The sequence below is a fragment of the Mesoplodon mirus genome, assembly GCF_964341445.2.
Source record: "Mesoplodon mirus genome assembly, chromosome: 3".
Lineage (NCBI taxonomy): Eukaryota > Metazoa > Chordata > Mammalia > Artiodactyla > Ziphiidae > Mesoplodon > Mesoplodon mirus.
The window spans coordinates 69,486,960-69,499,815 of record NC_138978.1 but is presented as its reverse complement, the minus strand read 5'-3'; the positions used below and the strand labels follow the sequence as shown (position 1 = coordinate 69,499,815).

Sequence of the window (12,856 nt, the reverse complement as noted above, 5' to 3'; positions counted from 1 at the left end):
AAAAAGAATACTTTAAAATTCTCGGTATCATTCTAAGACATTCAGAGGCATCCAGTGTTGGAATTTGTGGGTATTAATTAAGAAATCATTGAGTCATAATAAGAATGTAAAAGAAATATTCCTTCTGAATAACAGTGTAAAAGAAAACCTCGCTTAAGTTTTCAGACCTGCAAAGAAAGATTTCTTTTAGCTAAACTATTTATGATAACATTTTAAACCACAACTTGTAAATATAAATAAACATGAAGTTTCATAAATGAGAAAAAAGCGTCACGTTAGACTTTTTTTCTAATATAAGCAGTTCTTTAAATAGTTCTCATTTTTTAAGTTATATAACAAATATTTTCTTATATAGAACATATAGATGATAATTCTGAGGTTAATATAATGTAATTTTCAATTAAAATACAAAATTTAGCAAATATTACTTTCTTTTGCTCTTGGGAAAAATGAATTCTAGGTTCCTCATATTAAGACATTATTTCATTAGTATAAGATGTAAGTTGTTATTATTCTTCAGTGTTTCCTGAAACTTGTTCATCCCTGGGAAACTCTGCTTCATACTTCCTTTTGAGATTACTTAAATATGTTCGTAAACTGTCTGGGTCCAATTGAGAGTTTCGAGCAGTTTGAACGAGCCTAGTAGCTAGATGGTACACAGCTCTCTGTCTTTCCAACTCAGGGGTACTCCTTTGGCTTTGCTGTTATTGAAAAAATATAGATAAAAATTAAAATATGAATACTATCATTTTTACTTTTTTGGCAATATTCTATCCCCTTTCATAGAAATAAGAACTCAATGGTTAACAAATCCCTTTGGATAAATCAGCCCCATCCAACTAGCAAATCACGTACCAGAAGAAATAAATATTATTTTGGAGAATAACATTTCTCATGAGTATTTACTACTTTATGGCAGATCCTTAATCTTTGAAAGCCACTTCTCAATGAAAAAAAAATCTGCTAAATGGTCAAATATCTCAACACAACACCAAAGAGTAATAGAAAATCCACAGAGTTATGTTCTACAAACACTTTCTCATCAAAAAGGTATGGGAAAATAGCACTCTGCTCATTGCTATGCAGTATTCATAATTTTAAATGTCACTCAGAGTACTACTCTGTATCTCCTATTTTAATTCCCCAACAGATAAACTAGTGGACAGAATGGGTCATCAGTAAACTGCTTGTCGCTCAAAACAGTTCATATATAGGATTGCTAGAGCTTAAAAGAAAATACTGCCTGAGGGGTAAATTACATTTTTAAAATAAGCAACATAAATTGCTAGTTGAAATTATGTCTTAATTATACTTACAAATTATACTTAAGGATACCCAAGAAATAATGTTTAAAATGGGAATCTTCTAATACTTTGGAAGACCTTTAGATATTCAGTCCCTGAATACCTCCCTTCAGGGTTGGGAGTATAGCTAGAAAATTCTTCATTCATTTCTTTGCCTGAGCTAGATAGAGGAAGAAGCATTTTCAATCTTAACTCTTTATGTAAAGACTCAGTTTCCATTCACTAAGGGAAATACAATCCCTTCAACTCCTCAATAGCCAAGAATTCCAGACATTTCTCTACTTTCACTATAGGAAAAATAAATATGACTCCGTGAGGTAGAATAAGATTATCATGTATTGATCCATCCATCTATTCGATACACTGATTGATCAACTATCAGTTTATTATTTAAATGACAGTTATTGAATATCTATTATTATCTATATTCCAGACCCTATAAATTGCATTCATGACTATGGGGGCATACAAAAATGTCATCCTGACATGATAATGGAAGTTAAAAAGCTCAGTCTTACAGTGAAACAGACATGTTTACAAGCAACTGATTAATCATGAAAAGTCCCATAAGAGGGATATAAAATGTTCAGAGGAAAGAAAGTTCATTTCCAGCTTGTGTCAAGAAAAGCTTAAATAGGATGGAGTATTTGAAATGAATCTTGATGGATAGAAGAGCCTAGAAGGGAGGGCATTCCAGATGGAAGAAACAGAGAGAGCAAACACATTAGAAAGTATGGTACACAATCAGGTCAAAATGATGAAATGACAAGTAATTCAATGTGGCAGAAATGTACGTTATAGTTAAATTGAGTAATGTTATATAACACTGAGGTAGTAAACAAAGGGAGATCATAAAGCAGTAGTTAACAAACTTTAGTTTGCTTAAAAATCATCTGAAGACTGGTTAAAAATGTAAATCCTTGAGCTACAGGAGACCCTTGAAAATCTGGGATGGTACCCAGTATCCCAGGTGATTCTAATGTAGGTAATCCTCAGATTACATTTTGAGAAATAATCATAGAAGACTTTCAACATTAGGCTAAGGAGTTCAACTTTTATTTGGTTAGACACAACTGAAAATTTCCGAGCAGGAAACAACATTAGAACTATGCAATAGAAGACAATCTGGTAGAAGTATGTAGGATGGGTTGGAAAAGAGAGAGAACCTACTGCTTAGTCCTAATGAGAGGTAATTAAGAAGAAGGATTCATAGCTCTGATGGGTCACTGGGAGATCTTAAAGTGAAGAGATGAGAAGATTTTTCAAAAGATGATAAATTTAATTTTGAACCTACCGAAGAGTGAAAACATAAATTAAGATTTCAAGAAGAAATATGGATAAAAATATATAGATTCAGAGTCAAAAAGAAATGAAAGTGGAGGCTGAGGAAAGGTGAGATCACCAAGAGTATAGAATTTTAAACAAAGAAACAACGGTAAAATCTTAGGAATACTTCTATTTGGTAGGTGGAATAATATAAAGCACTAGTAAAGAAAGGAAAGAAGTGATAATCAAAGAGGTAGGAGAATGAGAACATCCAGGAGAGGACAATTCCACAGTAGCCAAGACAGGGAAGAATTATGAAAAGGGAAAGAAGGGTAGTGCCAAATGCCATATAGGGAACAGGGAAGATGAGAAGTGAAGAAAAGGCCATACGATTTTATGAATAGTTAGTATTTAAGAGGAAACTTTCTGTAGAGTGATGACAAGATCCAGTTTGCAAGTGGAAAATGGAAGAAGCAAGTATAGATTACTCTTGGGAAATTGGCAGTAAAAGGAAGAGAAATATAGTTTGAGAAGGTAAAAAAAAAGGATTTATTGGGAAAAACCTAAACATATTCATAGGGAAAAAAAAAGCCACTGGAAAAAAAAACACTAAGGATGCAAAGAGAAGAAAAGAAACTGGTGAAGAAACTGATCTTAATCAAGATGGAAAGAAGGTAGAAAAGTTAACCTTAAAAAGGTTGAAAGGTAATGTCTTCCTCTGAAATAGGAAGGAAGAGAAATAGGTGAAAAACAGAAATTCCGAAATAGAATTCTGAAGGAGGAGAAGGTTCAAGGACTCATCAGGATGACCTCAAGTCTCTCAAAAAGTATAGGAGGTAAATTTTTTTGTAGAGAGTAAGGTTATTGAGGGCTCAGGAAGAGTAGAAACATTTGGAAGAGTTACTATAAGAAACCACATAGATTAATGGGACAGAAGAAAAAACTATTCAGTAAAATGTTCAACCAAAGTTAGTATATACTAATTTGCAGTGGCTAAAATTAGCCTGAATATATTTTGAGCAGCATCAGGAAATTCAAAACCTAGAAGGCTACTGGAGAGGTTGCCCATAATTGGAATTTGGCAAGAGGAATTCTGAAGAACTAGGTAATGAGAGGTTCTTTAGAAGTGAAGCACTGCCAAAATTACTGGTGAAGGAATTCCAATGGAGTAGTTAGGCAAGTAAAGTCATAAAAGCAGTCTAGGAGGTCAAAAGACTGAGGAATGCAAAAGAAAAATTGAAGGCAGGTTAAGAAAGAGTGAAAGACACAGGAAACTGTTAATACTGAAGAAAATTTCATACTGCACCTTGCTTAGTTTACTGAACACACTGGATTCTTAAAACAATATAAGGCAACTTGATGTAAAAAAATGAAAAAGGATTTCCAAATTTTCAGTTAACAGATGCGAATTCAGTGTTGGATCTACTGCTTCCTAGCAAATCACTTAAGCTCTATGAACCTCAGCTGTAAAAATGCACATAAAGATAATACCTTTATTATTTATCTTTTATTAGACCTAACTGCTTCATGAAGAGTTATGAGGCTTATATATGGTAATGGATAGAAGAGCTTTGAAAACTATTTAAAAAGACATGAAAATGTTATGCATAGTGATTTTTATTTTTAATGCTTACTTTATAGAGATTTCTTTTCTTATCATAAAGTCAGTGTAGTAACAAGTAGGAACTGAACTGTTTAACTTTTGTCTCCTATCTTATTAGTAGGTATGCTGGGAAAAGTTATAATAGATCAAACCAAAAAAGTTTTGAGAAGTAAAAAGGATTTTCTTTATTTAGGAATTAGGTTTTTGTTTTAAATATTTTAATTATTAATTATATATTTTTAGATCCAAGGCCATAATAAAAATGTACACTAAAAGTATTTTCTTGAATTTGAAAAACAATTCTTATTGCTAGAGTTTCTTACCAAAATTTGTCTGGTTATTTGACTTGTGATTTCTTTGGCATCCAAGACAATTGATGTTGGGAGTGATGACACCTCTGCAGCTTTTAATCCTAAAATTACCAAGAATGGGGCTTCAATATTATTATTGCTGGTTTTGTTAAGTTTGTTTTAATCAGTATTAATCTTTTCTTCACAGATTTAAATTTCCTTTCTTAGGTAGTTATGAACTACTTAATTCTCAAAATTAAGTTTCCCTAAGTTCTGGATGACAACTTACCAATTATGAGATTTAATTACTTGCTAAGACATGTAAGACAAATTGGAATATCAATTACCTCTGAAGATACCTCTGAGACAGCAGAAAACATGATAGGGAAAGGAAAAGAGGTGATAAAAAAAATCAAATGGTAGTAATAACATTGAAATTCCAACTACAAATTCAGTTGGTTTATAGGTCAAAGGAAATAACGGGTTTTTCAGGGTAGAAGAAAGTGTAGTCAGATATAAGCCTAAAGCTGAATATTCATCTATCTAGCAGATCAATGAGGGAAGAATTTCTCTGAAGACATAATGGTAGGTGACTACTCTTCATGCAAATTCAAATACCAACTAGTATTCTCATGTTCCCAGATTTTTATGTGTAAATGCCTTATAGGCTTTCTTCTATGTGCTAATAGTTTATTTATTGCTTTAGAGGCAACAGAAGCAACACTAACATTTATTTAGAAGTTACTAATTGCTAGGCACTATGCTAGGCAGTTTGTATTTGATAATTCATTTAATCTTCACAAATCCACATATATCACCATTTAATAGATGAAACTGAGGCTTATAAAGATTAAACATCTGATACAAATTAAGTTATCCATTTGATTTTCCCATTTCAAATAGCAAAACAAAGATGCTATTTTCACCCTCACAAATGTCACATTCATAGCTAAAATAATTTTTGGAACTTTATGTGTAAAATTCAACTGAAAATTCCCTCAATCTGGGCCACTTTACACGTCACAAAATGATTTAGATAGAAAATATCTAACCAAGTTTATGAACACACATAATTTGGTAATACATTCCATTTTAAGACTTAAAATTTAGTTATCAAGTTCCCTGAATCTGAAGAAAACAGAAGGATGCTATTACTGAGTGTCTAAGAAATACATAATTTTCAATTCATTATATAACTTGCAAATATAAACTAATTACATTTTTCTAAGGATAGAAACTATATTTCTGGGACTTTCATGTATTCTAATTCTACATAGTTACTGTTAATATGTTTTAAAATAAGCTTTATATAAAATGTGAGTTTGACATAGAAAATACAGTCTTAGATCATATAAGCACTCAAAAGAATGAGAAGGAAAGTTGCTTAGACTGACAGTCAAGTAAAGAGAAGAAAGTTTGTCTTATGAGAATATGTAGTGTTTCAGTGTATATATATAATTTCTATATGCAATACCATAATTTTTTTCTTCTGTAAGTCCCTTAGAAAGTTTGTAGGTATACAAGATTGCTTCTTTATTTCTTGAGGTGTTCTTCACATGTTGAACTTCAAAATGCATGTTTTCTACATTAGGATATAGAACATCTATATGGCATAGTTCCAGGAAATGTGTAGCGAACAGTGTAAATGCCTAGAATATACAACAATGAATATCAGTATTTTTAAATGAACTAGAAAATTTTATTTTAACTATTTAAACATAAATTTTTAGTTTAACCTTCTAAGTAGCTGAGCAGAAATGTAGAAATGAAACTGATGAACTTTGAGGCTAACATGGTCAATTCATCTTAAAATGTTTTGAAATTTTATATTCAATGAAGAAAAAATATTTATTATGATTACACACACACGTATGTTACGCTACGGGAAAGAGAACAAATGCAAAAATCCTAAAAAAAGAAATCTGAAGATACTGAAAGGATGAAGTTTACCAGAAATAAAGCTATTAACTGAGGTAATCATTTATTAGAGAAGTAATCCACAAATGAAATCATAACATTTCCCTCAACTTTTAAAAACCTTTACTTTAAAACTAGCTTCCTTCCATATAAGTAGTTTTGGGAAACTGAAATCAATGGATTGTCTTAGGTATTTGAAATTGCAAAGGTTTTTGCTTTTATATTTGCATTGTGTTTGGGATAGGTACTTAAGGGGAAAAAGGTTGAGGACACTGCTTAGTAATCCCCTGGAGAGCTTGTTAAAGATGCAAATTCTTGGTGCTTATCCCTCTCACATTCTCACAATCAGCAGTGTAATTCAGGGCCCCAGGAAACTGCATTTTCCCTAAGTACTTTAGGTGATTTTGATGGAGGTGGTTCAAGTGACTTTTGACCAGCGCAGTGGCTTCCCGCCCAGAATTACTGAAGCAGAAGGAGATATGACTCTAACTTGTTATGTTTTAAGATACAAGTGAGAAACTAAATAGGTGATTAGTGGAAATTTTAAATATTAAGACATTAAAAAGAAAATATTTGACTGGCAAATGGCTATCAACTATGGAAAGGGGGTAGCAGAGGGAGGAATGGTTTTGTATATGACAGAAAAACAATAAATCTCAAAAACTACTAAACAAACCAAAAGGTAGTATAAAACAAACCAAATTTACAAAGCAACAGGAAAATATTTAGAAACCTAGTAAACCTCCAATATTTAGAAGCTAGAGACCATGTTCATAATAACAATAACAGCCTCAAATTTTATATATCAAATCAATCTATTCTAGTAACTCTGTATATAAAAGAGCAGGAAACAAGAGCAGGAAACTCTATTTCAGGTTAATTCGATTTAACAAATAATTATTCAGGACTTTTATATTGCAAGGATTGTGCTAGGCACTAAAGATACTAGGTTAGAAATTAGGCTCCTTAAAAGTAAGTAGCAATAATTATATTTTTACTATCAAGCCAGCTGCTTCAGGATGGTGGGGAACATGATAAGACAAGTGAATTCCATGAACACAGGCCCATTGCTGCACTGCATTTGTTATGAAGTGAGTTCCTTAATCAGAAGCAATGCTGCAATTCTGTAGGGAATACTGTGATGGTGGATAAAGCATTCTGTTAAGTTCATGGGTGGTAGTTTTTGCAGAAGCCACATATGCAGGGAAGGCAACTCTGTATCCACAGTAAGTATCTAGTCCAGTAAGAACAAGTTGCTGCCCTTTTCGTGATGGAAGTGGTCCAACATAATCAACCTGCCACCAGGCAGCTGGCTAATCATCTTGTGGAATGGTGCTGTATCAGAGGCTCAGTGCAGACTGGGCACTCAGGGATGGCTGTGGCCAGGTTGGCCATGGTGAGTGGAAATCTATGTTGCTGAGCCCATATCCAACCTCCATCCATGCTACCATGGCCACTTTGTTCATGAGCCCCTTGGGTGATGGCAGGGGTGGCTGAGAAAAGAGGCTGACTGATATCCACAGAACAGGTCATCCTATCCACTTGATTATTAAAATCCGCCTCTCCTGAGGCCACTCTTTGGTAAGTATTCATATGGGACACAAATATATTTACATTTTTTTGCTTATTCAAGAGAGATTTATCCACATCCCTCTTCCCCAAACATCCTTATCACCAATTTTCCAAAAATGTTCCTTCCAAGTCTCAGCCAGACCATTGGCCACAGCCCATGAATTGATATATAATCACACAACCGGCCATTTCTCCTCACAAGCAAAATAACAACCAGGTACAATGCTTCAAGTTCTGCCCAATCAGACAATTTTCCTTCACCAGTGTCCTTCAGGGACTATAAAGGGACTATAGTGCTAGAGCTGTCCACTTTTTCTTTTTTTTTCTTTTTTTTTTTTGTGATACGCGGGCCTCTCACTGTTGTGGCCTCTCCCATTGCTAAGCACAGTCTCCGGACGCGCAGGCCCAGCGGCCATGGCTCACGGGCTCAGCCGCTCCGCGGCATATGGGATCTTCCCAGACCGGGGCACAAACCCGTGTCCCCTGCATCGGCAGGTGGACTCTCAACCACTGCGCCACCAGGGAAGCCCGAGCTGTCCACTTTTGGGTTGCACCTGAATATCATACAAAATGATCTGTAAGCAAGGTTAAGACTTATCTTCCCCTGTCAACTCTCTATAAGGCCACAGGTACAAGGTGAAAGAAAGTAGTTTAGTAGGAGTGGGGACCATGAGTACTTGGGCCATGCCTTCATGTAACTTACTTGTGCCTTCAGGGACTTCTCAGGCCCAATCATGTATATACCCCTTCCATTTGATGATGGAGTGCTGCTGTGCATGCCCAACGTTATGGCTGGTGGATCAGATAACACCCAGCTCATGATGGGCAGCTCAGGTCACATGATAACTTGGTGGTCCGTGGTTAATCATTGTGTCTCTACTAAGGCACAGTAGCAGGCTATGAGCTGTTCCTCAAAAGGACAGTAGTTATCTACAGAGGATGGCAGGGCTTTGGGCTTCGCTCCAAGATCCTAATGCGCTGTGCTACAGTTCACCTACAAAGGGCCTGCCAAAGGGGCCAAATAGCATCTCTGTCACTGATACTTCAAATGCTTGATCTGCTTGATCATATGGCCTAAGTAGCAGAGCATGGTATGTTTTTATTAACTAAAATTGTTTAATGAGCCATTTTGTAGGTGCCTGTAAAATCCAATTGTGATGAATTTATAAAGGATACATCAAAAAAGACTCAACACATTATTTACAATAGCCAAGGTATGGAAGCAACCTGAGTGTCCATCAACAGGTATATGGAGGGCTTCCCTGGTGGCGCAGTGGTTAAGAATCCACCTGCCAATGCAGGAGACATGGGTTCAAGCCCTGGCCCAGGAAGATTCCACATGCCGTGGAGCAACTAAGCTCGTGCACCACAATTACTGAGCCTGCACTCTAGAGCCTGTGGGCCACAACTACTGAGCATGTGTGCCACAACTTCTGAAGCCCACGCACCTAGAGCCCATGCTCCCAACGAGAGAAGCCACCGCAATGAGAAGCCCGTGCACCACAACCAAGAGTAGTCTCCGCTCACTGCAAGCAGAGAAAAGCCCACGCGCAGCAACGAAGACCCAATGCAGCCAAAAACAAAATAAATGAAATAAAATAAATAAATTTATAAAAACAGATATATGGATAAAGAAGATGTGGTATATATATATATATATATATATATAATATATATATATATACATATATATATACACATACATGTATATATAACACACACACAGTGGAAAATTACTCAGCCATTAATAAGAATGAAAAATTTTTAAATTGAAGTATAGTTGATTTACAATGTTTCAGATGTACAGCAAAAGAATATATATATATTATTTTTCAGATTCTTTTCCATTATAGGTTATTGCAAAATATTAAATACAGTTCCCCGCGCTACACTAGGTCCTTGTTGTTTATCTATTTTGTATAATCCCTAGTTTACCCCTCCCTACTTTTCCTTGGTAACCTTAAGTTTGTTTTCCATGTCTGAGAAAAGAATGAAATTTTGCCATTTGCAGCAACATGGATGGACTTGGAGGGCATTATGCGAAGTGAAATAAGTCAGACAGAGAAAAGACAAATACTGTATGGTATCACTTATATGTAGAATCTAAAACGACAACACAAAGTGAATAAAACAAAAAGAAACAGACTCACAAATATAGAGAACAAACTAGTGGCTACCAGTGGGGAGAGGGAAGGAGGCAGAGGTAATATATGGGTAGGGGAAAAAAAAAGGGTTATTATGGGATTATATGAAATCATCTGGGTGAAACTTTTGAAAATTGTAAGGCACTGTACAATTTTAAAATCTTTCATTCAATAAAAGAAATTTTAAAAAAGGGCTCAAAATTAATGTACTTAAAATAAATAGAGAAGAATACCTTTAAGCTCAGCAGATATTCACAAACAGCGTAACAAATGCCAATACCTTCTTCTGTATTAGTACCTCTGCCAAGTTCATCAATTAATATGAGTGATTTGTCATTAGCATTATGTAGAATATATGCTATCTGAAAATATAATTTCAGTATTATTCATTGTGACCAAACAGCTGTCACTATTATAGGAAAAAATGAGGAAAAATCCAGTCTCATAATTAGTTCATTTGAAATATATTTTTACAGAGAAATCCTGCTGAGCAGAAACTAACACATTGCTTTTCTTTCTAAAAATCTCATTACTAGTAATTCCAGTAGAATAAATGTATTAACAGAATACATTTTTGGAGTGTACATAAATAGTCATATGCATATGTGTATGAGACAACAGGGTAAATAAACATTATCTAAAATATTGATATTTCAGATACAGTGGAATAAACCAATGAATTAAGTGTTTAAATAAAGCACAAAGATGGTCATTTTCTTCTCTACAAATGATTAATCAATTGTAATAAAACACTCGGAACTATCTCTCAAATTCATTTTAACATCTCTATAGCCAGTAAAAATGAAAAGAAAAACTTAGGGAAAAGCATCCAAGTCCATTGATTCCCAATTAAAGAAACTTAAACCCATGCCCAATAAAGACGTATGTCATGACACAAAAGTAACCTTCATGGCCATTTTACCTTTCCATAGGACTAAGCTTCTTGAGAGCTAGGACCACTTAAAAATACACCTCAAGTACCTAGTTTATTGCTATATTCTCCCATAGATAGTCAACACATACTAAATAATTATATAAATATCATATACTGTGGGCAAATAACTTTATTCTCCCGCTAACTAAAGAAAAAAATTATCTGTATAGTGATCCAATAACTCCTATCTACTAAAGATAGCCCAAGAGCTATACTGAATTCCTTTAACCCTTCAAGCTTAATTGACATTTGCTCAGATCAAAAATAGGTGATGATACGTACTTTGTTAGAGGAAGTGAAAATTCTACAAGAGCACAGAAGAGGATGATTTTTAAAAGCCTTTTAACACAGTGATCTTTTATTTTAAAATCAAGCCTACCAGGAACAATAGATACTATGCAAAATGTTCCTGAATAGGTCATTGTTTTCTGAAGTCTTTTATATATTTCACACAAAAACATGAATGTGCATTTTTATCATTCAATAATACTAGCTTTTTCTTTAAAGCTGTATTTTTCATTAAAACATTTGCTTCCATTTCCACATAAGACAGAAATTAGGAAGCTGTCTTTGACTGCCCTCTGGCTCTTGTAGAGGAGTATAAACACATCTGCATGCTTTAGTATAAGAATACTTTCTTATGTTATAATTGACCATTAATAGGAGAATTCAATATGTTTTTAACAGAAGAAAAGTTGAGCTTGGGTACCTCTTTCACTTCCTTCATAAATGTTGATGAATTTGTTTCAATATCATCATCAGTACTTATTCTTGTAAAAATCTGTTCAGCAATTCTAAAGGAAGCATATTCTGCTGGAACATATGATCCTATAAAATATAAGGTCAAAGTAAACTGAGATGCTTTTATAAAACATAAGTACTACTAACATTTTGCACTTTCCACCAACTCAGATTATTTACTAGCCTGTCTAAGAATTAATGTGGTGGAAAGATCACTGGGTATGGAACTAGTAGATGTGGCCCCAGCTCTGTCATTTACTGTACAACCTTGGACAGCACTTAATTCTCCCAGCTTCATCTTCCTCACATAAAAAATGGAAATACTTACCCTACCTATTGTACAAAGTTATTTGGAAATTGAAAATAGATAATATATATTCAAGTACATTAGAAAGATTTGTTATAAACTTGATAAAAAATTTAAATAATATATTTAGATGATAAAGAATACTCAAAATATGAAAATCTGAAGGAAACGGTTATGAAGCTCAAGTTGATAAAATCATTATAGAAAGATATATTAGGAAATATCTGTTATTAGAAGAGTACAGAAATACCCCACAATTAGAATGAATGCAAAACACTTAATTTGTTTAATAAGGTAAATTTTCATCCACAAGACTGTTTCTGTCTGAGAAATTATCAGGCTAACTAATCTAAAATACTCATCTTTTGAAAACAAATCAATCTGATTAATGTACCTAACTCTATACAAAATGGGATACAAATGGCATTCTAAAACCATAGGAAGATAAAAATATATAAATAGTTGAATGGGAAAAGTATCAAGTATACAGAACTCTGTACAGACAAAATGGTGAAATAATGGGGGTGAAGAAACAAAGCCAGATTAGTCCAGGATTTAAAACAAAGGCAAAGGTGAAGAATAGGATCTACCTCTGAATAATAAGGACTAGCAGGAAGAGAAAGCAAAAGTCAGGATAATACTAATAAAAATAAAAGTAATAATAATAACAGTAGCAATTATAATGATCACACCTCAGAAAGCAGATATCTTAAAGACAACTTTCTCATAGGATTGCCAAAAGGATTAAATGGGAAAATAAATGTGAAAGTACCAAGTA

At 34.0% G+C, this 12,856-nt stretch overlaps 1 protein-coding gene across 2 annotated transcripts in view; it reads right to left on the bottom strand.

Annotated features, from left to right (window-relative positions):
* Positions 1 to 303: 303 nt before the first annotated feature.
* MSH4 (mutS homolog 4) overlaps positions 304 to 12,856 on the bottom strand; it is an 86,016-nt gene continuing 73,463 nt past the window's right edge. For both annotated transcript variants that reach the window (XM_082612768.1, XM_082612769.1), the window contains exons 16-20: positions 11,740 to 11,858; positions 10,330 to 10,458; positions 5,938 to 6,112; positions 4,497 to 4,585; positions 304 to 701 (exon numbers count right to left, since the gene is read on the bottom strand). In XM_082612768.1, the coding sequence (XP_082468894.1) occupies positions 510 to 701; positions 4,497 to 4,585; positions 5,938 to 6,112; positions 10,330 to 10,458; positions 11,740 to 11,858 (704 nt within the window). In that variant the 3' untranslated portion in view covers positions 304 to 509. The remainder of the gene's footprint in view (positions 702 to 4,496; positions 4,586 to 5,937; positions 6,113 to 10,329; positions 10,459 to 11,739; positions 11,859 to 12,856) is intronic.